A 27,391-nucleotide genomic window follows, 5' to 3' on the forward strand; every position below is an offset into this window, starting at 1 on the left:
AAGATCAGGGGGCTGCCATTGTGGGAAAGTCATGAGAAGGTCTTAGCAGGGGCCTAAAGCACGGCGGTCTTAATCCCGCTTGCTGGGATCAGAACTCTACTCTTGGGATAGCTGAGGGACTCCACACTCCATGGGAACTGGAGTCATTGGGTACTGTAAGACCTGCCTCCAAAGGATTCTTTTGAGCTTTAAGATCCCAACTAGGCAGGGTCTGAATGCTGAGGAAACAATCAGATGATTATTGACGGCAACTAAGTTTGGAATAAGCACTATAGAGGTTGCTGGCTGTGCTGTCCATGTCCTAAAAACCCACAGCACCACCTGGTGTCCCAGTGACATATTGCAACATACTGGCATCAAGAACAAGGACTTCTGTTTAAAACAAAGGAGGCATACCCAGAAGACCAAAAATCACATTATAACCAAGATATTTGTACCAGAATGTTTATTGCAGCCCAATTCATAATTGCTAAGTCATGGAAGAAGCCCAGGTGCCCATCGATCCACGAATGGATTAACAAATTGTGGTATATGTACACCATGGAATATTATGCAGCCTTAAAGAAAGATGGAGACTTCACCTCTTTCATGTTTACATGGATGGAGCTGGAACATATTCTTCTTAGTAAAGTATCTCAAGAATGGAAGAAAAAGTATCCAATGTACTCAGTCCTGCTATGAAACTAATTTATGGCTTTCACATGAAAGCTATAACCCAGTTATAACCTAAGAATATGGGGAAGGGAGAGCGGAGGGAGAGTTATTGGCGGGATTACACCTGCAGTTCATCTTACAAGAGTACATGTGAAATGTACTAAATGTAGAATATAAATGTCTTAACACAATAACTAAGAAAATGCCAGGAAGGCTATGTTAACCAGTGTGCTGAAAATATGTCAGACGGTCTATAAAACCAGTATATGGTGCCCCGTGATTGCATTAATGTACACAGCTATGATTTAATAAAAAATAATAATAAATAAATAAAACAAAGGAGGCAGTGAGAAGGAAAAAGGAGGACAAGGTGAACAAGAAGAAAGAACACATGAGGAGGAACCAACAGAAAAATTCAGGCACCTGAAACAGAGGAACTCCCCCAAGGGACCATGAGGCAGCTACTGCAGAAGACTCCACCCTATAAAGAATTAATGGACTTGACACAAAGGGAATTTAAAAGATGGATGATAAAGTCAATAAAAAGAATGAATGAGAAAATGTAAAGACACAACCAAAAGTCAGGCAAGAGATAGGTAGAACATGGAAAGGATATGGTAGAGTTTAAGGAAATGACGGAGACAATCAGGAAATGTAAAGATGCAATAGAAGGTATCAAAAATAGGTTAGACCATGGAGAAGAAAGAACATTAGAGCTAGAGGATAAAGTTTTTGAGTTAATCCAGGTAGTTAAAGAAGCAGAAAAAGAGAGAAAGAAAGCAAAACAGGCCTTTAGAGAACGATGAGTCTCCATGAAGTGTTCAAACATAATAGGGAATAATAGGGATTTCTGAAGGGGAAGAAGATTGTCCCAAAGGAATGGAAGCCCTACTGGAGACTATCATTAATGAAAACTTACCAAGTTTTACTAAAGACCCCAACACACTTCTTTCAGATGGATATCGAACCCCACCTCATCCCAACTCAAACAGAACCTCTCCAAGACACATTGTAATGAACCTGTCCAAAGTCAAGGTGAAAGAAAAACTTCTGCGGCTCAGTGGCTAGGGCACCAGCCACATGCACCAGGGCTGACGGGTTTGAACCTAGCCTGGGCCTGCAAAACAACAATAAAAACTACAACAACAAGAAAAAATAAATAAATAAATAAATAGCCGGGCATTGTGACGAGTACCTGTAGTCCCAGCTACTTGGGAGGCTGAGGCAAGAGAATCGCTTAAGCCCATGAGTTTGAGGTTGCTATGAGCTGTCTCAAAAAAAAAAAACTTCTGCAAGCAGCCAGGAGTAAGCGCCAGTGATTCTCTTGCCTCAGCCTCCCGAGTAGCTGGGACTACAGGCACCTGCCACAATGCCTGGCTATTTTTTGTTGAGTTTGGCTGAGGCCAGATTCAAACCCACCACCCTCGGCATATGGGGCCAGCACCCTACCCACTGAGCCACAGGCGCCACCCAACAGCAGACTTTTCAACTGAAACTTTCCAAGCCAGAAAAGCATGGTCATCCACCTTCAACATTCTTAAACAAAACAATTTTCAACCCAGAATTCTGTATCCTGCTTAACTAAGCTTCAAAACTGATAGAGAAATCAAATCTTTTGCAGATATAAAAGCACAGAGGAAATTCGCTACACAAGAGCAGCACTACAGGAAATACTTAGGCCTATTCTCAACACTGACCACCACAATGGACCACCAGCAAAGTAAACACCCAGAAGCTAAAGGTCAAAAGTTAGCGAGCACAATGGTGCAAAGGATAAAACTACACAACAGACTTTCACAAAATAAAATGAATAGAACTCCACCACACTTATCATTTCTCTCAATAAATGCCAATAGACTGAATTCACCACTAAAGAGGCAATGGCTGGCTGATTGGATAAATAAAGCACAAGCCGTCCATATGCTGTCTCCAGGAGACACACCTAGCCTTGAAGGACAAATCAAGACTCAGAGTTAAGGGATGGAAAACAGTATTTCAAGCAAATGGAAATCAGAAGCTGGGACTATAGTCATCTGCCATAATGCCTGGCTAGTTTTTTTTTTTGCAGTTTTTGACGAGGGCTGGGTTTGAACTTGCCACCTCTGGTATATGGGGCCAGCGCCCTACTCCTTTGAGCCACAGGCACCACCCCTAGTTTTTCTATTTTTAGTAGAGACGGGGTCTCACTCTTGCTCAGGCTGGTCTGAAACTCCTGAGCTCAAGCAATCCACTTGCCTCGGCCTCCCAAAGTGCTAGGATGACAGTGAGCCACCATGCCTGACCCAGCTTTGCCATTTCGTTCTTTTTTTTTTTTTTTTCTCCTGAGGCTAAGTGCCTACAACAGTTGTTTAAGAGACAGGGCCTTCTCTTGAAAAGCCCAGCTAGTGAATGCAGGAGGTGTGTCATAAGAGAAGATTGCTCCCATTAAGAAAAGGCAAAGTGACAGAGGTGACCAGGTGGATATGCTGAGGTGATGTAGACTTCAGTTCTACCTCAAAGAGCGGGCAGACTTAGTCTGTCTGGGTCACAATTTCCCTGTAGTCTCCTCTCCTTCCAAGGCAGTGCTGGACCCGTGGGTACACTGAGCTGTGAAGGGGATATTCACAGTATTTGCAGTTTTCCCAATATAGCATCTTTGGTCTCAGAGGGAAAATTCCGTCAACTACATCTGAGGTTGAGAATAAAGGTGGGTTTTTTTTTTCCTTTTTGGAAATATTGACAGATCCCATCAAAATGAAATCTCATATCCCAGCTCTCTTTGTGAAACACAGCACATGGGATTGGGTATGGGTTTGTTCAGGGGTTTGGTTGAGACTGAGCCAGAAGGATGACAGTGTGACAGCTCCTGTCTGCCATCAGTCATCTTGTCACCAGAGAACACAGCCCACTCATTCCGAGATGTGGCACCTCAAAAGACTTTTTTTCTATGTAGCAAATTATCCTGGAGGGATACCAAGGCCCCGTTGTTTTGTATTTAAAAGTCATAAGTTAAGACCTCAAAGACATGTCAGTGACAGTAAATGAAAATTCATGCTTCCACCAGCAGTTTCTGCAGCTTTCACTGCAGTGATAAAATCACTTTGTTCTTTAGTTTGGAGCCAAGGGAAGAACCAAGCCATTATGTCGGTTACTTAAAATTCCACAGTGCCTGCCGCATTTGGCCAGAGAATGCCAAGAATTTGCAGCTGTTGCTCCCGGGAAAGGTTTCTAACTGGGGCAGCCGCTGCGGCTTTAACACACAGCTGTTGTTAATTCAAGCTGAAGATTTGTAATTGCCTTTGTGTCAGGATTTATTAAATAACATTTTAGGAGAACAAAAACTGTAATAGTCATATTAGTAGGATGCTGAAGGAAAAAATAATTGGAACACAGCATTTTTCGCCGGTAAGCCAAATCTGCAGTTATCTTTTCCACATGACTGGCTGCCAGCCATTCCAGGAAAAGAGATTCGAGGTAAATCTGGCCCCAGAAGCCCTGGTGGCCTCTGAAGGAGCTCAGTCAGACCCTGGCTCCCCTTAGTCATTTTCCCGGAAGCAGTTCTTCCCCCAAGTGGCCTTCTCTTCTTCACATACTTTCTGTCCCTATTTTATCAGGAGACAAACACAGCATTAGGTGCCCGCAGGCTGCTCCTTTGAGTGGTCTGTATTGCTTTTTTTTTTTTTTTGAGCCTCTATAATTGCTGTTTTCCTGTTACATCCAGCCCATCCATGACAGTCCTGTGAAGGGCCTTTCCCCTCCCCATTTGGCTCAGAGCAGCTGTAGGGATGAGCAGGAGTTAGAAAATGCAGACCTTCCCTGGATGTCTTGCCAAGGCAAAGAAGGGACAGTGAGAGGCCCTTCTACTAAGGAAGGACAAGTACTGATGTTCTTCTTTACGTGGGAAGATGCCAAGTGTGCAAAGAAAGGAGTTTTGAGTGAAAAAATAGGCAGACCAGGAAAATTTCAGAATAAGTTGTAAATTTTCATTACCATACTAAAATCTCAATGTTTCTGCATTTTAATATTAAATACTCCCTTTAAACAGGAAAACTTTAATTTATCAGGGTTTTATGAAGCACTTGCTATGTGTAAGGTATTCTTTGAGGTGCTGAGGACACCCAGACAAGCCTCCAGGGCAGATGGCAGAGCCAACCAAGTGCTGTTTACACCCCTTTGCTCCAACAGGGTTGAGGCCCAGAGGTCCAGAAGGGGAAGCATCTGACCTGGGCCTAAGGGGTAAGGAGGCCCTTGATAGTTAGAAAGAGGATGAATAGGTAAAGAAAATATGCTGGAAATGGAAAATTAGCCAGCCATAGAAACCTGCCATTTGCAACTACGTGGATGAACCAGAGAATACATGTTAATTGAAATAAGGCAGACACAGAAAGACAAATCCCACATGATCCCACTTGTGTGGGGGACCTTAAAAGGTCTCATTCTTAGAAGCAGAGCGTAGAATGGTTGTGGCTAGGGGTCTGGGGTGCTGGGGAGGATGGGGAGATGTTGGCCAAGGGTGCAAACTTTCAGCTATAAGATGAATGTGGCCGGGCGCAGTGGCTCAGGCCTGTAATCCTAGGACTCTGTGAAGTCAAGGTGGGTGTATTGATTGAGCTCAGGAGTTTGAGACCAGCCTGAGCAAGAGCAAGACCTTGTCTTTACTAAAAACAGAAAAACTAGCTGGGCTTCATGGCGCATGTCTGTAGTTCCAGTTACTCAGGAGGCTGAGACAAGAGGATTGCTTGAGCTTGAGGGTTTGATGTTGCTGTGAGCTGTGATGACCCACAGCATTCTACCCAGGGTGACAAAGTGAGACTCTGTCTAAAAAGAAAAAAAAAAAATGAATGTGTTCTACAGACCTGTGTGCAGCATGAGGACTATTACTTAACAATACTGTGTTGTATACTTGGAATTGGCTGAGAGTATAAATGTTAAACATCCTCACCACACACACAGACAGGTAACTGTTAGGTGATGGACATGTTAACTACCTTGACTATGGTAACCATTTCACAGTATCTATGCCCCACACTGGCCACATGCAGACTTTTTTGAGTTCCATTTTGTTTATCTGTCAGATATCATGAAAATCATGCACAGACTTTTTTTGTTTTTTTTTTTTTTTTGCTCATCAGCTTTGGTTAGTGTATTTACTGGGTGGCCCAAGAGAACTCTTCCTTTTCCAATATGAGGCAGAAAAAGAAAAAAAAAGGTTGCACACCCCTGCTTTACACCTTAAATTTATACATTTTTACTGATTACATCTCCATAAAACTGGGCAGGGGAGAAAGAAAAGAGGAGGAAGGAAGGGCCTTTGAAGGCCAGAAAGGAGAAGGTCAAAAGCAGCGCGCTGATGGGTGTCTGCGCTGCTGAAGGAGCCGCGTGCAGCGGGCAGGGAGGTAGGCACTGGACAGTTGAAATCCACTTCAGTCTGTGCGGCATGGAGAGCCACTGAATCCTGGGGGGCTGGGGAATGACACATCTTTTGGGCACAGCATCCTCTTGGCCTCCCCCAGTCCACGTGCCAGGCATGTGGACATGATCTGGCCACGGTAGGAAAGAGAGAAGAGAGTGTCTCCGAGCCTGGGCTTCCTGCTACTTACCAGCCAGGTAGCCCAAGGCAGCGGAGTGAACATCTCTGTGCCTCTGCTTCCCATCTGCAAAATGGGGACAGTAATCGTGCCTGTCTCCTAAAGTTATTTTAAATCAATACACACTTAAAACAGTGAGGTGTGTGGTAAGCACTTGGCAAGGGTTAGCTTTTGTTACTGTCAGATGTAGAAGCCTCTGACTTATTACCTGGTTGAACTTGGAAGGCAAGAGAAAGTCAACCATGTTATATTCATTAAAGGGATGGCAGTTACAGTTAATAACAATGGCTAAAAAAAGAAAAACAGAAAAAAATCATATTGAAGGTCATTCTACAAAATAACAATCTAGAATCTTCAAAAGTGCCAAGGAAACCCCAAGGAATAGTTCCATACTGAAGGAGACCAGAGGATAAGACAACTGAAGGCCACAGGTGGTTCTGAACTTGCTCCACTGGCTGTGAAAAAACGATACTGGCTCCACTGGGACACATCAGTTGGGCTTTGAATGGCAGTGTGAGGACACAGCTATGAAGGAGGACGTGCTTGTTTCCATGTTTGTAGGAAAAGACACCCGAATGTTCTGGACTGATGAGACTCGACAGTTAGCAACTTTATTCTCGAATGTTTCAGAAAGTTCTTTGCAGTCTACTCAAACTGGTTTGTAAGTTTGTGGTTATCTGAAAATAAAACAATTTCTTTTGTAAATTAACGGCTAATGCTTGGTGTGCGCTAGGGACCAGGCCCTGCAGCCAGTGCTTTGCTGGTAAGCAGGTTCCCCGGGAAACTTCTCTGACCCGACTCTCTGATAGAAAGGGAGCTGCAAGCTCCTGTAGCAGCCTCCTCCATTAACTGCTTCTAACCACTAGTTACAAGTGGCCTACACAAGTAACCGTCTGTCTGTAACACCCCCACCACCTCACAGCCCCACCAGGGATAGGAAGTTTCCATCATGCCCAGCGCAGCTCCCTGAAGGCAGAGAGCTTTGCTATCACCTCAGTTCTCAGGACTGACCCGATCAGTGCAGTGCTGAGGCTTGCTCTCCGCACCAGTCCTGGGGTGCTTGTCTGATACCTGCCTTCTTTTCCAGGTGGCCCTGGCTCTGGCAAAGACACACAATGTGGAAAGCTGGTGGAAAAATATGGATTTACGCATCTCTCGACTGGTGAACTCCTGCGTCATGAACTGGCTTCAGAATCTGAAAGAAGCAAATTGATCCGAGATGTCATGAAGCGTGGAGACCTGGTCCCCTCAGTAAGCAACGCACCTGTCCCCCACACCCGCATTCCCTGTCTGGGGAGATATTTTGGACAGTCTTGCTTGAGCTGCTGGAACAAAGGGAACCAAAGGGACGATAGCTGCATTTTCTTTCTCTCCTAGGCAACAACCGAGGGCGGGCAGGCCCACAGCAGGCTGCCCATCTGCCCGACCACATCGTGCAGGCCCAGCCTCCTGTCTGGTTGCTCTGGCAGCCCCTCACGTGTCAGCCTATTTCACATTTCCCCTGAAAAATTCGTTCCCACTTTAGAGTTTAAAAATCTTCAAGATAGAGGTGAATGTGATGCAGGAAAGCCTAGAATTAGAAACCCACAGAAAACAGAAAATAATGCCTCGGTCCACTTCCAGGAGGTCTGGCAGCATTAGCTTGAAATTCAGTATCTTCCTTGTGCAATATAAGTAAAAAAAATCCTTTTTTAATACATTTTTTTCTTTTATCATCCGTCTCTGAGAAATTGGATGCTATGGGTATGAAAACATATTCATTCCAGCCAGGCATGGTGGCTCATGCATGTAATCCTAGCACTCTGGGAGGCCGAGGTGGATTGCTTGAGCTCAGGACTTCGAGACCAGCCTAAGCAAGAATGCAAACTTGTCTCTAATAAAAATAGAAAAACTAATTGGGCATTGTGGCGGGTGCCTATCATCCCAGCTGAGTCAGGAGGATCACTTAAACCCAAAAGTTTGAGGTTGCTGTGAGCTATGATGCCACAGCACTATACCCAGGGTGACAGAGACTCAGTCTCAAAAAAAAGAAAAAAAAATTCATTCCTGCCCGCTGGGTCCTCTGCCTGGCTCTGTAGTTAGGGCTTGTATAATGCAACCCCTAGTAGCTATTAGAGCTTTGTGCTTCCTCTCTAGCCAGCTGTAGTCTGTTTCCCACCTGGAAGCTGGAACAGTCCTCCTGAGAGAAAAACAGACCCTTGCAGTGGCCTCCCCACCGGCCTCCTGTTCCTGCTCATCACGCCCTGTAGTTTCCTCTTTCCATGGTAGCCAAAGTGATTCCTTTACAAGTTTATCAAATTGCATTATCCCTTTCATCAGAACCTTACAAAGGCTCCCCCTGCACTTAGAGTGAAATCCAGAGTCCTTCCCGTAGCCCTGGCCTCCAGCTTCCTCCCCGTGTTATTTCCACCGCCCACCTCATTGCTCCCCAGCCACTGGCCTCCCACAGTCCCTCCCTCAGGCCCTGCTCTGCCTCAGGGCCTGGCACTTGCTATTTCCTTTAGCCTGAGTTCTCTTCCTTCATATAATCACATAGTTTGCTCCTTTTCTTCATCCAGCTTTCCACTTAAAGGTCACACTTTGGCTCAGCGCCTGTAGCTCAGCGGCTAGGGCACCAGCCACATACCCTGGAGCTGGCGGGTTCAAACCCAGCCCAGGCCTGCTAAACAATAATGACAACTGCAACGAAAAATAGCTGGGTGTTGTGGCAGGTGCCTGTAGTCCCAGCTACTCGGGAGGCTGAGGCAAGAGAATCACTTGAGCCCAAGAGTTGGAGGTTGCTGTGAGCTGTGACCACATGGCACTCTACCAGGGGCGACATAGTGAGACTGTGCCTTAAAAAATAAAAAATAAATAAATAAATGTCACACTTTATCAAAAAGGCCTTCCCTCACCACCCTATCTAAAATAGCACCCCCAGCATTCAGTATCTCTTCACCTTGCTTTAATTATGGGCTGTCGGTTATCTCTAGCTGACTCCTGATTCTATTATATATTTGTTCATTTATTTGGGCTGTCAGTTACCTCTAGCTGACTCCTGACTCTATTATGTATTTGTCCATCTATTCTCCACCTTCCTTATTAGAATATAAACTTCTCAAGGAGCTAATTCATGATGATCGAGGCTTAGATTGTGGCCCTGTTTGTGATGGCCGCGTTCCCCGAACCCCTGCTAAAAGCCAGGAAGCCAGACAGTGGGGATTTCTTCCATTCAGGCAGCTGACTGCATTTTTCCTACACCCATTCCCCAACTTCCATGTATCTCTCTTCACTCATTTTCCATAAACCCTGGTTGAAACAAAATTTTAACAGACAAAGCACGTTGGTAGAAAATGCTACTTCACATCTTCTGAAGGTCTTCCAAAGTCAGAGGGTGTCAAATTTTATAAAATCATTACTGGAAAAAATTAACAATGAAATACATTTTATTCCCTGTTTTGTCTAATTTTAAATTGCCTTTATGCCTAATTCTTGGAGTGCTACCCCATGAAATATGGCTGTTATATTTCATCTAACCTCAGTATTATTATTTAAAAATACCTCAGTAAAATATACAAGTAGTATACTAGTATATACTAGTAAGAATATACAAATAAGAAAAACAAACCCTAACACACTGTGACTCAGCTCTGATGATAAGACACCTGACAAGTTCATAGGCCTGGGGAGGAGGCCAGATGGAATATGGTATGCTGCTGTCTGCTGTGAGTCTCACCTGGGCCCCCCTCCCTCCGTGGTACTTCTAGAGTTGTGCTGTGGAGAGTTCAGGGCCTGACCGCTCTCTCTGTGCTCCAGGGCATCATTTTGGAGCTCCTGAAGGAGGCCATGGTGGCCAGCCTCGGTGACACCAAGGGCTTCCTGATTGACGGCTATCCTCGGGAAGTGAGGCAAGGGGAAGAGTTCCGACACAGGGTGAGCTGTTGCTGTGGGGGTTGTTGCAGAAGAAAAGTAAAGGACCTCACGAGTTTGGAGCTCTTTCCCAACTACATTAGTCAAAGCTTTTATTACAAATGGCAGAAACTCAATTCAAACTATGGCGGGGGGAAGGGGTGGATTTATTGACTTACTAAAACATCCAATAGGGGTTCATACTTGCTTGAATCCAAGGGAGAAAAATTAACAGTGAAGTTGTGTTTTATATCACGTTTTGTCTTAAACTGCCATTATGCCTAATTTACTTGTCTGACTCTCTCCATGTCTTGAATTTTCCTTCCCTTGTGCTGGCCTCATTTACTTTCTAATCCAGGCTTATATTCTGACATCTGAGTGACCTCACAGAAATGTGCTTCTGTGCCCCAGTGGGTCCAGCAAGACCCAGAGGTGTGCTTTCTTGTCCTGGACTGGGTGCAGCCCCATCATCATGGAACCAATCACTGCAGCCGAGGGAGAAGGGGCAGGACTAAGCTGATTGGCCCCTCCTCCCACCATCCCAACCTCTCCCAACCCTAGCCTCTCCCAGGGAGGAGGGAGAGTCAGGGCCACTCACAAGCAGCAGCAGGAAAGAAATACCCCTGCAGCTGCCATGGATTGAGGCTGTCCTGTGCAGCACCAGCAATTTTACAAAGTCCATGCAAGAAGAGTACATTTGTCCCCATTTATTAAACACTGACTCCAGAACCTATAAGAAATTCATATCTATAAGGTAGCTCTTAAAAAAAAATCAGTCAGGGCAGTGCCTGTGGCTGAAAGGAGTAGGGCCCCGTCCCCATATGCTGGAGGTGGCAGATTCAAACCCAGCCCCGGCCAAAAACTGCAAAAAAAAAAAAAAAAAAAATCAGTCAGCCCCTGAACCAGAATAGGTTCAGAGAGACTCCCTATAGAGATCTCTCTCTTAGACTAGTTTGAAACATTTTCATATACATTCTTTTGACTGTTTTTAAAATAACCTAGATAGATAGATAGATAGATAGATAGATAGATAGATAGATAGATAAATCCTTGTGTCAAAGGTGATGAGTTAAGACCAAAGAGATTCAATGACTTGCCCATAGTCACAGAGTTGGTGACAACTTCCTGGTAAGTGACACCTGCTGGTAGGAATGAGATTTTGGGACCCATCTCCATCCAATTCTAGCAACACTGATCAAGGTGAATTGTGTGTGTTCTGGGGTTAGTGTGACCCCTTCTGAGACTCTGTGTCCTTGTGCTTCCCCAGATGGCAACTAACAATTTAAAGGTCGATTGCTCTCCTTCTGCCACATTTGCTATGTGAGACCAGAGTCAAGGAAAAAAAAAATGCCCAGTCTTGTTTGCAAGAGTGGGCCCTGGGCAGGGCACAGTGGCTCACACCTGTAATCCTAGCACTCTGGGAGCCCAAGGTGGATCCCTTGAGTTCAGAAGTTTGAGAGCGGGATAAGTAAGACCCTGTCTCTTGAAAAACTAGCTGGGCATTGTGGCAGGTGACTGTTGTCCCAGCTACTGAGAAGGCTGACGCAGGAGGATGGCTTGAGCTCAGGAGGCTGAGATTGCTGTGAGCTAGGCTGAGGCCATGGCACTGTAGCCAGAATGAGACTCTTGTCTCAAAAAAAAAAAAAAAAAGAAGATGACTGGGCCCTGTACTGGCTCTGGCTGTCCCTCAGCTCCAGAGCTTCCACCAGCAAGGTGGGGTGGGCAGGGGCAGTGGACTGTATGTAACAGAGCCCTGTGGCTGTGGTTGCTCCAGGGAGCTCTTGCTGGGTATCACTCAGGTGCCAGAATTCCAGTGACCACTTCATGAACACAAACCTCAATAACAAACTAGTTGTTTAAAGTGGAATTGGAAGGACTATTCTATTTTTTAAAATTGTGGTAAAATATACACATAACAAAACATACCAACTGCAACTATGTTTGGAGCCTATTCGAGCCTGTGAGAAGCTTTAATCAGCCTAGAGAAATCTCACCAACCTTTCTGTGTCACAGAGACTGAGATTGCTGCACATGGGACTCATCTCTCACCTTAAAAAATCCAGTTTGGTTAGTTAGGCTAACAAGTCTTGCATACCTATAGCCGAGTTCTCTGAGCTGTAAGGTCCTTGGAGGATTGATGATACTTGGCTGTTATATATGACATCACTCAACATCAAACACACACTAGTGTCCACCACTCAGGGGTGAGTCTGTACGTGGCTTCTCTGTTACCTGGCTATCTTCTTCTCAAGGCTGGGTTTTTTCTCTATTGAATTAATGATCAGTGCCTTCAGGAAGGGAAGGGTGTATGTGTGTGTGTGTGTGTGCACATGTGTGCACAGGTGTGTGTGACTGGAGCAGAAGGAATTATCCTCATTTTTTGTTGTTTTGTTTTGTTTTTTGAGACAGAGTCTTGCTGTGTCACCCCAGCTACAGTCCCGTGGCATCATCATAGCTCACAGCAGGCTTAAATTCCTGGGCTCAAGTGATCCTCCTGACTCAGCCTCCCAGGTAGCTGGGACTACAGGTTCCCCCCCCCCACCATTCCCAGCTCATTTTTCTATTTTTGGCAGAGACAAAGGGTGGGGTCTTACTCTTGCTCAGGCTGGTCTTGAACTCCTGAGCTCAAGGGATCCTCCTGCCTGGCCTCTCAGAGACTCTGCATTTCTAATAAGCTCCCAATGACAGGCTGGTGGCCCAGGGGCCACATTTGGAGAACCCCTATGGAAAACAGGTCTGCCTCTGTCCTGCACTTACAGCGGTGCAGAAGTTCATTATCATTCCAGCTCCTGCTCAGACACGCATGATCTGCTTGTACCTGAAAGAGTCCCTGAGTTATCTTTCCTGTCCCCATGAATGGCCTGAAAATGACTCCACAATTGGAAAAATCACCTGGCCCCCTCCCGCAGCCCTAACCCAACAGAGAGGAAGCCGGATTCCGTGGCCAAACACGGAGGAGCCTCCCAAGCTCGCCCTCTGCTGGGCAACAAGAGTCATCTTTCTCCTCAACCCTCACCAGCTTTCCTTGCTGAGCAAATGCTCGCTTTTTTCTTACAATTAATACTGACAGAAGAGTTACATGACATTTTCCAGAGGTTTATTTCACTGTTCTACATTTTGGAAAATTTTTCCATGCCATTCTTTTTTTTTTTTTTTGTAGAGACAGAGTCTCACTTTATGGCCCTGGGTAGAGTGCCGTGGCCTCACACAGCTCACAGCAACCTCCAACTCCTGGGCTTAAGCGATTCTCTTGCCTCAGCCTCCCAAGTAGCTGGGACTACAGGCACCTGCCACAACGCCTGGCTAGTTTTTGGTTGCAGTTCAGCCGGGGCCGGGTTTGAACCCGCCACTCAGTATATGGGGCCAGCGCCTTACTGACTGAGCCATAGGCGCCGCCCCCATGCAATTCTTAAAGTGCATCCAGTTCACATGTGTTGTCTGGAGGTTCTCTGGGCTCTGTTCTCATCCCCTTCACATCCTCCCACAGTGGGTAGACGCTGGGTCAGGAGGGATTGTGGTTTCTTTTGATCCAGGATTGGACTTGGGGGTAGAGGGAGAGCTAGTAGCCCTGAGGACAATAGGAACAAAAGAACATGGGGCATGAGGAGATTCCTGTCACAGATCCTATCACCTTCATTCACTCATTAAAACATATGTTAATCACCTACTGTTTGCAAGACTTGGACCAGAGACAGAGGCTTCCTAATCCCTGCACACAGAGAACTGGCCCTAATAGAGCAAAGAAGCAGAGCAGGGAGTGATCACTGAGAGTTTGCCACGTGCCAGGCAGCATCCTCACGTTACTTTATATAATTTTGCTTAATCCTCACTGAATTGTGATCATCCTCATTGTACAAATGGGAAGACTGAGGTGCAGAGAAGTTGGGTGACACTCTTAGTCAAAGATAAAGTCAGTTTAAAAGAACAATTTGTAGGGCGGCGCCTGTGGCTCAGTGAGTAAGGCGCCAGGCCCATATGCCAAGGGTGGCGGGTTCAAACCCGGCCCCGGCCAAACTGCAACAAAAAAATAGCTGGGCGTTGTGGCGGGCGCCTGTAGTCCCAGCTACTCGGGAGGCTGAGGCAGGAGAATGGCGTAAGCCCAAGAGTTAGAGGTTGCTGTGAGCTGTGTGACGCCACGGCACTCTACCCGAGGGCGGTACAGTGAGACTCTGTCTCTACAAAAAAAAAAAAAAATTTTGTAACCTGGAATGGCTAAAACCCAAAAGTTCAAGGCTGCAGTGAGCTATGACAATACCAGTGCACTCCAACCTGGGCTACTGGGTGAGATGCTGTCTCTGAAAGAAATAAAAAACAATTAATGACAATTAAGGTTGGGGCGGGGGGGGGGGAGGAAAAGCAGAGAGGGAAGGAGGGATGGGGGTGGGGCCTTGGTGCGTGCCACACGTTCTGGGGGCAAGACACGATTGCAAGAGGGACTTTACCTACCAAATGCAATCAGTGTAAACTGGTTTCCCTCAATGAATCCCCAACAACAACAAAAAATAATAAAATAATAAATAATAAATAAATTTTAAAAATAAAAAAAGGACAATTTGTTATTATCTCTCATGGCTCTGGAAATTGATGGGCTCAGCTGGCTGGTTCTCCCTTGGGGTCCCTGGTCCAGCTGTAGTTTGACGGTGACTAAGGCCGGTACACTGGAGCCGGGGTTGGGATGTATTAAAACAGCTGGGGGCTGCTGGGCATCTCTGTCCACACTGCCACTCCACGTGGCTAGCTTGGGCTTCCTCACCGCCTGCAGTCTCGGTGCAGCTGGACATCGTGAATGACAGCTCACTTCCCCCATGGCAAATGTTTCACAAAATACGGCAGAAACTGCAAATTTTCTTATGACCTAACCTCTAAAAGCATGATGCATCATTTTCTGCTAATTCTGTGGGTCAAAAGTTAAATAATGACAGGTCATCTTAGCTTCAAGGGGAAGGGCTCTGCATTTTGGAGGGATGGGGGAACAGCTTGCAAGTAAAGTGAGGTAAGGAACTGGTGACGTCCATCTTGGAGATGGGTCATCACGCCTGGACTGCACCCTAAGCAGCCTGACCCCAGCCTCTAGTGCTCAACCATCATGCAGTCAGTCCACGTAACACAGCCATGGCCGCCACCCGCTGTGGGGGGCTGGTATAAGAGGCAGTGGGGGTACGAAGGAGAAGTGACCAGCTCTGCCGCAGTAGGTTAGGGAAGGCTTCACATACACACAGCCCATAGTGTGGAGGACAGGTGTGGCTGCACTTGATAGCGTACAATCCCTGTACTATGTGGGGTGATCTAAAAGATGGGGGCTCCAGGGCAGCATGTGGAAAGGGACAGGCGTGGAAGTGAGGTACCCTGGAGTCCAGTCCCAATTGTGCCACCATGCAGCTCTGGGACATCAGGAGGAAGCAGACAGCCAAGAAAGGAAGGGACCAGGGGCCCCGGCCTCTCTGGGTCATCAGCAGAGTGGTGTCTCTGACTGTGTTGTGCCCCTGCCCCCAGATTGGAGACCCACACCTGGTGATCTGCATGGACTGCTCAGCAGACACCATGACCAACCGCCTTCTCCAACGGAGTCAGGGCAGCCCGCAGACGGACGATGCCCCCAAGACCATCGCCAGGCGCCTGGAGGCCTACTACAGAGCGGCCATCCCAGTGATCGCCTACTATGAGATGAGAACACAGATACGGAAGGCAAGTCATTTCCCTCCTCCCCCCTCTAACGTGAGCCATTTTTTTTCCCTTTTTTTTCAAGAAAGAGAAAAAGCTGGGCAAGTTTGGTTAAAGGATCTGGGAGTTAGGACTGCACTCCAACCTGTGACTTTCTGACTGTTTCCCTCCCACTCATAAAGCAAAGCTTTGCCGTGCACCTGAGAAAGAATTAGCATAGGACTTTGCCCCGTTCCATCGCCTTCCTCTGTGCCTGTGGGGCAGGCACCACTGATCAGTCTGGGCACTTGCGACCCAGCTGACACTGCCTGGGAGGCTTTCTCAACATACCAGTCAGACGGGCAGTGACGGCCAGCTGCCTGGACCAGCCCACAGGAGGAAGCCTGCTTTCACCTGGAATGAGAGAAGTTATGGTGGACTGACTGAAAGGTAGCATTCAGGGTTGAAAAGCACAATCACCAACCAAAGCCTCCCTGTGGAGAAGACGCCGGCCTGGCCATCAAGCCCTAGGAACAACTGGGTGAGCTTTGCCACCAGGCAGTCCCACTACTCACGGGCAAACATTGTGGAATATTCTGTCAAATCCTTTTGCTATGAATTTGTAAAACATGATGGTAACAATGGGTAATATAGATCTGGTAGGTAACAGGTATCACTCCAGCTGGCCTATCCTGAAACAGAACTTAACTACAGTAGAGGCTCCACAGCTGACCACCTCCCGACATTGACCACCTCCTTGAGTTAACCTAATTTTCGTTCTTTCTTTCTTTTTTTTTTTTTTTTTGAGACAGAGTCTATGTCATCCTCCATAGAGTGCTATGGCATCCTCATACTCTTAGGCTTAAGCAATTCTCTTGCCTCAGCCTCCCAAGTATCTGGGACTACAGGTGCCCACCACAACACCCAGCTATTTTGTTGTTGTTGTTGCAGTTGTCATTGTTGTTTAGCAGGCCCAGGTTGGCCCAAACCTGCCAGCCCCAGGGTATGTGGCCAACGCCCTAACCATTGAGCTACAGGCACCAAGCTAAGTTGACCTAAATTTCATAGACTGGACATCCACCATGCACCACAGTATAGTAGGCCTAGTTCCTTATATTGACCACCTTCATATGGTGGCCAGTTTGTTACAGTCCCTTGGGTGGTCAACTTACAGAGGTCCTACTGCTTAAGGTTCTGTGACCCCAGGCTGAAACGCAGCAGGCCCCGGGAGGACTATGGGCTCAGGCCCGGGAAGCTCCCCACTGCTCCGCCTGCTTCTCACACACTTTTCCTTCTTCCTAAGCCAGGTTATTCTCTTTCCCTGGCCCATAAGCCAGCATGTGACCTCTCCCCTCCTCCCAGCTTCCACCTTCACATGTGACCATGATGGTCTCTCATTTGCAGTTTCAAATTTCCGAGAGAAATGTTCTGCTTGGCCTTGTCTGGGCAGGATCTCCCTGGTCCTGTTAGCTATGCCCAGGTGGGTGAGGTCACACGGGGCTCCCTCGTTTGTCCTGTGACTGTTTACTGAGTGTATGCTGTGTCAGACACCATTCTTGGTGCTGGGGACACAGCAGTAACCAAGATAGACATAGCCCCTCACTGAAAAGAGAAAACCAGGAGACAACAAAATAAACAGCTGCAGATCAGCTCTGTGGATAAAACAAAGCAGACGGAGGTGGCTGTTTGAAAAGTCTCTCTGGGGTGCTGACATTTCAGACCTGACGGATATGAACTTGGCTGGGCCTCTTCCCTGGGGTGTGGATGGGAGACAAGGAATTCCCAGAAGAGAAGGGCTTATTGTGAACTCAGACAAAACACAGACATACCCGCCTCACGTGCCATTTACAAAATTGTATGAATTGATATTTAAAGCCCCTCTTTTTTTCTAAGTATACAAGTAACTACACATTGTCTACAAAGGAAGCCAATGAGAAAACTTAAGAGTATGAAGATAAATATAAAAATTATCCAGACCTCTTTTACCCAGAGCTAATCACTAATGAGCATTTTGATATATTTTCTTACATTTGTTTTCCTTCATCTTTACAGACATTTTGCTTGTGGAATAATTAGTCCAGAAACACTCCAGACCATAGATGAAAAGGGCCTCTAATACATGATATCTGTCCCTGCATTATTTACTAATCTTAATTGATGAAAAAAGAGAGAGGATATTGACTCATTAAAAAATGAGTTTTACAGATGCAGCAAATCAAGTTCCTTGGAAACTCTGCTCTCATGAGAGAAAATAACCTCTGTGCACAGCAGTCCTTCTGCAGCGACGTCCCGACTTTACTAACAGTTTAACCGTTCTTATTAAGTCCTGAAATGCAACAGTGCTCATTACTGTTCTGGGTGGTCCTTCAACCTGGCAGGAGAAGCCTTGTGAATTGAGGGATAAGCAGGAGAAATGCAGTTTCTGGTATTACTGTGAAAAGGGGAGCAGCAGGCACTAATTTTTAATCTTGATTCCTCCTATTGGCTAAAGGAACACGTAAGCAAATTTTTAGTTCAATTTCTCTGTGAATATCTGAAAATACCTTGTGCTAGCTTTATATGCAAATGAGGGTTTCTCTGGATTTAATTTAAATCATGGTAATTATTTTTCCACCAAAGTCAGTAAACATTGCTCCTTTTTTTTTTAATTTTTGTGGTTGGTTGGTTGGTCGGTTTTCAGACAGTCTTACTTTGTCACCCTTGGTAGAGTTCTGCGGTGTCAGAGCTCACAGCAATCGCAAGCTCTTGGACTCAAGTGATTCTCTTACCTCAGCTGGGACTACAGGCACCCGCCACAACGCCAGCTATTTTTTTGAGATGGGGTCTCACTCTGGCTCAGGTGGTTTTGAACCTGTGAGCTCAGTCAATCCATCCACCTCGGCCTTCCAGAGTGCTAAGATTAGAGGTGTGAGCCACGGCGCCCCGCCCAGTTCTAAACGTTAAATTTAATTAAATAGTATTAAAAATTCAGATCCTCACTTGTGCTAGTGGCTGCTGTATTACACAGCTCCAGACCATTCTAGGAGATTTGAAGTGAATAACTCAAGCACTGCAGGGAATCACTGTGTAACTTTCAACAGGGAAAGAATGAGCAGATGTTTTAGAAAGGTCACTTCTGGAGAGGATAGTTTTCTTTCATATCTGCAGAAAGATCTGTTAGTTTAATGAAAGCTTCGACAGAATGGAGAGGCAGGGAAGAGGGAAGGACGGTGCCAGCGCCATGTGACATTTTAAGTGAAACTGTGTGTTCTGTGGGAAATCCTACTTATGGAGAAGCCCTTAGTGCATTGATTATAGATCAGATGTACATTTTTGCTAAAATTTTGTCCTTCAGTCTCTCTAAAGTCATGGAATGTGTAGCCATCCTCTTTTCTATGGCCTTGAGAGTGAGAGCAAAGTGTGGCCTGACTGGATATGTGAAATGACGGCTTCCCAGAACTGAACCTGAACTTTTTTTTTTTTTTTTTAGAGACAGAGTCTCACTTTATCGCCCTCGGTAGTGTGCCATGGCCTCACAGCTCACAGCAACCTCCAGCTCTTGGGCTTAGGCGATTCTCTTGCCTCAGCCTCCTGAGTAGCTGGGACTACAGGTGCCCACCACAACACCTGGCTATTTTTTATTGCAGTTCGGCAGGGCCGGATTTGAACCCACCACCCTTGGTATATGGGGCTGGCGCCCTACTCACTGAGCCACAGGCGCCACCCTGAACCTGAACTTTTAAGACTTTTTTTTTTTTTTTTTGTAGAGACAGAGTCTCACTTTTATGGCCCTCGGTAGAGTGCCGTGGCCTCACACAGCTCACAGCAACCTCCAACTCCTGGGCTTAAGCGATTCTCTTGCCTCAGCCTCCCGAGTAGCTGGGACCACAGGCGCCCGCCACAACGCCCGGCTATTTTTTGGTTGCAGTTTGGCTGGGGCTGGGTTTGAACCCGCCACCCTCGGTATATGGGGCCGGCGCCCTACCGACTGAGCCACAGGTGCCGCCCTGAACCTGAACTTTTAAAAACTTCATGCACCTGATGGCACCCAAGCTGTGCACAGGTCTGCCTTCGCTGAGAGCCTCTAACACAGTGGTTCTCAACCTTCCTAATGCCGCAACCCTTTAATACAGTGCCTCATGTTGTGGTGACCCCCAACCATAAAATTATTTTCGTTGCTACTTCGTAACTGTGATTTTGCTACTGTTATGAATCGTAATGTAAATATCTGATACGCAGGATGTATTTTCATTGTTTGCAAACCACAGGTTGAGAACCGCTTCTAGCAGAGGATGCCTCTGGTTTAACAGAGGATATTAGAAGAGGCTGGGCGCAGTGGCTCACTCCTGTAATCCCAGCACTCTGGCAGGCCAAGGTGAGAGGATCCCTTGAGTTCATGAGTTCAAGATCAGCCTGAGCAAGAGGAAGAACCTCCATCTTTACTAAAAATAGAAAAGCTAGCCAGGAGTGGTGTTGGGCGCCCGTAGTCTCAGGAGGGTGAGGCAAGGGGATTGCATGAGCACAAGCATTTGAGGTTGCTGTGAGCCACGATGACTCGTGAGCCACAGCACTCTACCCAGGGTGACAGAGTGAGATTCAGTCTCAAAAAAGGGGGGGAGGGGGAGGTGGTGGAGCACACACAGTAATCCTAACCACTCTGTGACAGCTAGGATTTGTCCCAGAAGCCTGGGGTGCCAATACATGAAAAATTAAAATGAAACTCAATGTTTTGAACAGTGTGGGGAAAATTCAGGAAACACACAACTAGACCTCAGCAGTGTTTGGAGCAGCCAACTGTTTTGAGATTTACACATTCAGGGAACTACAGAGAGAGTAGACAAAAATGCAATGACCAAAGCCGCTCTCCTAATTTAGTGGTGTGTTCTGTGGACTGCGGGGTGGAAGTATTATCACTGACTGCTCTACTTTTCCTTTGAGAAGTCAGGTGAACATTGAACAATTTACTATTTTGTGTTCACTTGCTTGGAGAGCTTTTTAATAAAAGAAACATTTTCTGTGGTAGTCAGGGCATCACTGGCTGCAGGATTTTATATCAAGTTTCAGACCCAAACAGTAAACTCACATAGTCAGAAGCAAATCTCCTTACCTAGAGTAAGTATTTTTTAAATACCTTAAAACCTCATACATTCTGACTTTACTGATTCAGAATTGGAGCTCTTTGGGGGAAAGGCCATCGTGAAACTTTTGACTATTTCTGGGAAAAGCGTTACTGTAAGTTAATACTACAAGCCTTGATTATAGTGTGAACACACCCCACACTGAAGGGTTATTGTTTTCAAGTTTTCCCTTGCTGAGGAAGACCCCTTCACACAAAACAATCAGTAAGCTAATTACACAGGACTCTTCCCTGTCCACTGTAGACATTAAACACTAACTAGCGCCTTGCAAACTAACCGGTTTAAATTTGCTGAAGCTGTGAGCGCCAAGAAAAGTTCTGGTAACTTAGAAAGCACTTAGCAAGTTGGTTCTTTTCTATTTCCCTTCAGTTGCAGCTACATGTAAAAATATAAAAGCCACTTATTCTTTTCTTAAAATACATGGGGGTGTATTCTCCACATGGGAGTTAGATGAGCAAGGAGAATCCACTTTGAGATCCAGGAAGAGTCAAGATAGCCTGTGGAGAAACAAAAGAGAAATGTGGGAGTAGACGGAAGGCTCTAGGCCCAACCTCCTCAGCTGGGCTCTCCATTACTCCTTTAAAATCCAGTCCAGGGGAGGAGGAGCATGATGGTAGACGGGACGGTTGTGTAGCCTACCTTTCCCAAGTCATCAGGTGAGAGGAAAAGGTCCAGACCCCCCCCCTGCGTGGATTATTAGTGTGGACAGACAGCTGGAGACGCACAGCAAATTGGCAGATTGCTGTATATGAGATGTAATTTAAAACCACGGACTCTGTTGTAGAGATTTTCCCTGCTTGGCTGTGCTGTCCAGCAGGCCCCTCCCTCACGGAGGACAGCAGCCTGCAATTCCTGGCAAAATCCAGCTGACGAAAATTTATTCCTGAGCAGAGTTTGGCACCAAAAAGAGGAGCTACTCAGAATCACAAGGAACTAAGCAACCTGATGGAAAATTGAAAGGAAGGGATCCCACCCAGGAAACAGACATTTTGAATTGTCCAAAATGACGGTCACCTTCCCCCAGAACAACAGGAGTGATTAAATAGACCTGACCATTCCTGGTGGGGAATATTGGTGCGGGCTGGCAGTTCAGGCTGCGTGGCGAACTGGAGGGTGGATGGACTAAAATTTCCAGATTCAAAAGTGAGACTCTGAGCCACAAAAACTGAGTATAAGGTTTCTGTGCCACAGCTACAGCGGCAGTGAAACCTGGCGACAGCCAGTACCCTCCTCCACAGCCGATCACAGTTGCCAGTTTGCAGGAGAATGCGGGAGCAGAGTGGAAAGATTTGTGAAGCGTGGACTCCTGCACTGAGTTGGGAAGTCAGATAGGAGTGCTGTCTGGAACAGAGCAGCTGAGGTTGCACAACAATTAGGTAAAAAAACTTTTACAGAAACTCGAAAATGGCCATCAGCCTTGTAGGGTGGTTACCGTGGTAACAGTATAAACTGTGAATCAGGTATGAGCCTGGGACCCACTCACAGCGCCACCTGGTGTCCAGAAAGTATATTGCATTATAAATATAGTCCTATAAAAGTTGATCCCTACGTCATATATATAGATGTATATTTCTACATACATACAAGATAATATTTTTGTGGTTGGTGCCTTTTTTTCCTCATCATTTTCTTGGAGGAGCTATCATTACTTTTTATTTTTTTCTTTTCATTTTTTTTATTTTTAATTTTTTCTTTCTTCTTTTTTAACTTTTTTATGAACATCACTTTTTTTTCTCCATTCTCTCTTCCTCTTCTTCCCTTCCTATGGTTTCTGACAGTACTAACATCAGATTTATAGAGGGTTTTTTGTTTGTTCGTTTTGTTTGCATGTTTTTTATCCTTTTTTCTCAATTATTTTATGATTATCATTATTTTTATTGTAGTTTTTTTTGTTGTTGGTGGTGGTGGTATGTATATGTGTTTCTGATTGTGCATCTGTGGGCTTGTGTGTCTGGTAGCCTTTTTATCTGTTTATTTGCTCATTTGGTCTCAATGAGTTTGGTGTTTCGACCTGCAATTCTGAGCTCCCAGCACTCCCCTCCACTCTCACTCTGAGGTCTGGAGGCCTGTCCCCCAGGAGTCCAGATTCTTGGGTAATTTCTCAAGGGGTGTGGACAGAGACTGGACTGCAGCTGGTCACTGCTGATTCTGCGGCAGAGGAGTGAGGAGATGATGATCAGCTGAGAGGGAACCACACTGGAGCAGCAGTGCCCTGAGGCACAGAGCAGCCGTTGGGCCGTTTTTGGCAACAATACGGCCCAACCCCGGATATTCTGAAGCCACAATCCCTGTCTCCCTGGGCAACCAGAGGAGGCCAGGCATCTTCTCAGATGGCAACCACCGTGGAACAGATCTGGGACTGAAACACAGGCCCTGTGAGTAAAGGGTTTGCCTATGGCAGTACCAGCCTGGGTGGAGCACAGGGACTAGAAAATGCACGTGCAGAGCAGGGAAATTCCCTGGGTGGGGCTGACCCAGAGGACCGCTTTACTGAGCTTAAGACACACCTGGCCCTCAGGGGATCATCAGCCTATAGACAAAGGAAGGCAGGAGGCTAGAACTGACTGTGCTACGAATACAAACCTGCAAGAGTAAAGGCAGGGCCTGAGGCACAGGTTCTGGGAACTCAAAACAGCTTCTCTTCTGCAGAGGAATTTAGTAGGGACAGAAACAAATTCCCACAAAGTTGTTCTGTTCTGTCAGTAACATCAATCAGGGGTGGGGCTGGAACTGAGTGAGCACCCCCCAGCCTCCATCAAGTGCCCAAGGTTCTCAGGCCTCACCAACCCCTGCTGGATAGAGGCAGAGAGCAGTGGTCTGGCTGAGCAGATACAGATTTCCTTGTGATTCAGGCAGGGGCAAACCCCTAGAGTATCTGCTCATGGGAGGCAACTGAGTCACAGCCCTGTGGGCCTATCAGTGACTGTGTGTGACAGAAGTGCAAGGTGGGGATGGAGGCATCAACCTTCCCAGACTACACTATTTCTTGGTGGGTCCTCCTGACTTCAAGGAGCACCAGAACAAGTCATATTCGAGTTGTCACCAGACCCCTGTGATCCAGTTCCCAGAGACCTTTGAAACTCTCACACCTGAGACAGGAACTAACTGAGACAATTGATTTGGACCTTTTGAACTGAGCCAATCACCTGAGGACTATTCAAGTGGTGCCCTGGGTGTATGGTTGTAGGAAGGTTTGATTTTCCTTTTCCAATTGTTGCCTGTGTGGGGCGGGGTGACTTAATTGCTGGTATTTCTCCACAGCTAAGACTTCAACCCAGAGTAACTGTTTCACTAGGGTCGAACAGAGACCAGCTGAAAACAAGACAGAACCACTTAGCCCCACCACACCAAATAGGTCCCCAGTTTCTCAGGCCATAGCACTGTACAGGTCCTCAACAAAGCTCTAGGGGAAAAGTCGAACAGTGTAAAATAATCATGGGGCGGAATCAGTGGAAAAACTCTGGTAACATGAATAACCAGAATAGATCAACCCTCCCCAAGGAAAGATATGGCAGATGTAACTGGAGATCCCATTCATAAATAGCTGGCCAAGATGTCAGAAATCGAATTCAGAATTTGGATTGCAAACAAGACTAATAAAATGGAGGAAAATTTGGAATTAGAAATTCGAAGAGTAATTCAAAAGTCAGAATTAGAAATTCGAGGAGAAATTCAAAAGTTGTCGCAAGAATTTAATGGGGAATTTAAAGACAAAACCACCAAAGATTTTGATGCACTGAAGCAAGAATTTGCAGCCCTCAAAGATCTGAAAAATATAGTAGAATCCCTCAGTAACAGAGTGGAGCAAGCAAAAGAAAGGATTTCTGACATTGAAGGCAAACCTTTTGAACACTCCCAAACTCTCAAAGAAGAAGAAAAATGGAGAGCAAAAACAGATCATTCTCTCAGAGAGCTCTGGGATAATTCGAAGAAGGCTAATACCCACCTCATTGGAATCCCTGAAAGTGATGAAGTGGCCTCGCAAGGCACAGAGGCCATTGTCCATGAAATTATGAAAGAGACATGCCAAGAGATTCTGAAATTCAGATAGCAGACAGTTTCAGAACCCCAGCACAACTCAAACCAAATAAGACATCCCCCAGGCATATCATAATTAACTTCACTAGTGTTAATATGAAAGAGAAAATTCTCAAAGCAGCCAGACTTAAAAAATTCATTACCTACAATGGGAAGAATACTAGAATGACTGCATATCTCTATGCTGAAACTTTTCAAGCCAGAAGAGGATAGTCATTGACTTTTAATCTCCTAAAACAAAATGACTTTCAATCCCGGATCTTGAATCCAGCTAAACTGAGTTTCATTTATGATGGAGAAATTGAATACTTTAATGACATTCATATGTTGAAGAAATTTGCCATAACCAAACCAGCTCTTCAGGTTTGGTTATGGCCCAATCCTCTACCACAAAAATAAACTCACTCAGAAACTTTTGATCAAACTCCAACTTCCACAGTGGTGAAAGGATTAAAAATGTCCACTGGACTTTTGAAAAACTCGATACCCAAAATTTTACCAGACTTATCAATATTCTCCATTAATGTGAAGGCCTTAAACTGTCCTCTAAAGAGGCACAGGTTAGCTGACTGGATACAAAAACTTAGGCCAGATATTTGCTGCATACAAGAGTCACATCTTACCTTAAAAGATAAATATAGACTCAGAGTGACAGGATGGTTGTCCATATTTTAGGCAAATGGTAGCCAGAAAAAAAGCAGGCGTTGCAATTCTATTTGCAGACACAATAGGCTTTAAACCGACAAAAGTAAGGAAGGATAAGAATGGTCACCTCATATTTGTTAAGGGTAATACTCAATATGATGAGATTTCAATTATGAATATTTATGCACCCAACTAGAATGCACCTCAATTTATAAGAGAAACTCTAACAGACATGAGCAACTTGATTTCCTCCAGCTCCATAACAGTCAGAGATTTCAACACTGAAATCTTTGGCAGTGTTGGCAGTGTTGGATAGACCCTCCAATAAGAAGCTGAGCAAAGAAATTTTAGATTTAAACCTAACCATCCAACATTTGGATTTAGCAGACATCTACAGAACATTTCATCCCAACAAAACTGAATACACATACTTCTCATCAGCCCATGGAACATACTCCAAAATCGATCACATCTTAGGTCACAAGTCTAACCTCAGTAAATTTAAAGGAATAGAAATTATTCCTTGTATGCTTTCGGACCACCATGGAATAAAAGTTGAACTCAGTAACAACAGGAACCTGCATACTCATATAAAAACATAGAAGTTAAATAACCTTATGCTGAATGATAGCTGGGTCAGAGAAGAGATCAAGAAGGAAATTGCCAAACTTTTGGAACAAAACGACAATGAAGACATGAATTATCAGAATGTCTGGGATACTACAAAGGCAGTCCTAAGAGGGAAATTTATAGCACTGCAAGCCTTCCTCAAGAGAACGGAAACAGAAGTTAACAACTTAATGGGACATCTCAGGAAGAACATTCCAACCCCAAACCCAGTAGAAGAAAAGAAATAACCAAAATTAAATGAAATTGAAAACAAAAGAATTATACAACAGATCAATAAATCAAAAAGTTGGTTTTTTGAAAAGGTCAATAAAATAGATAGACCTTTGGCTAACCTAACCAGGAAAAAAAAAGAGTAAAATCTCGAATTTCATTAATCAGAAACAACAAAGATGAAATAACAACAGACTCCTCAGAAATTAAAAAAAATCCTTAATGAATATTACAAGAAACTTTATTCTCAGAAATATGAAAATCTGAAGGAAATTGACCAATACTTGGAAGCATGTCACCTTCCAAGACTTAGCCAGAATCAAGTGGAAATGTTGAACAGGCCAATATCAAGCTCTGAAATAGCATCAACCATATGAAATCTCCCTAAAAAGAAAAGCCTGGGACCAGATGGCTTCACATCAGAATTCTACTAAACCTTTAAAGAGGAACTAGTACCTATATTACTCAACCTGTTCCATAATATAGAAAAAGAAGGAAGACTACTCAACATGTTCTATGAAACAAACATCACCCTGATCCCCAAACCAGGAAAAGACCCAACAAGAAAAGAAAATTATAGACCAATATCACTAATGAATATAGATGCAAAAATATTCAACAAGATCCTAACAAACAGAATCCAGCAACACATCAAACAAATTATACATCATGACCAAGTCGGTTTTACCCCAGGGTCTCAAGACTGGTTTAATATACGTAAATCTGTAAGTATAATTCAGCACATAAACAAATTAAAAAACAAAGACCATATGATTCTTTCAATTGATGCAGAAAAAGCTTTTGATAATATCCAGCATCCCTTCATGATCAGAACACTCAAGAAAATTGGTATAGAAGGGACATTTCTTAAACTGATAGAGGCCATCTACAGCAAACCCACAGCCAATATCATATTGAATGGAGTTAAATTGAAATCATTTCCACTCAGATCAGGAACCAGACAAGGTTGCCCATTGTCTCCACTGCTCTTTAACATTGTAA

The 27,391-nt window shown here is 45.1% G+C and overlaps 1 protein-coding gene across 2 annotated transcripts in view; it reads left to right on the plus strand.

Moving 5' to 3' along the window:
- AK5 (adenylate kinase 5) overlaps window positions 1-27,391 on the plus strand; it is a 244,878-nt gene that overhangs the window by 209,088 nt on the left and 8,399 nt on the right. For both annotated transcript variants that reach the window (XM_053590959.1, XM_053590958.1), the window contains exons 11-13: window positions 7,309-7,472; window positions 10,017-10,133; window positions 15,603-15,794. In XM_053590959.1, coding sequence (XP_053446934.1) covers window positions 7,309-7,472; window positions 10,017-10,133; window positions 15,603-15,794 — 473 coding nt within the window. The remainder of the gene's footprint in view (window positions 1-7,308; window positions 7,473-10,016; window positions 10,134-15,602; window positions 15,795-27,391) is intronic.

The sequence above is a fragment of the Nycticebus coucang genome, chromosome 5 (genome assembly GCF_027406575.1).
Source record: "Nycticebus coucang isolate mNycCou1 chromosome 5, mNycCou1.pri, whole genome shotgun sequence".
NCBI classification, from domain to species: Eukaryota; Metazoa; Chordata; class Mammalia; order Primates; family Lorisidae; genus Nycticebus; species Nycticebus coucang.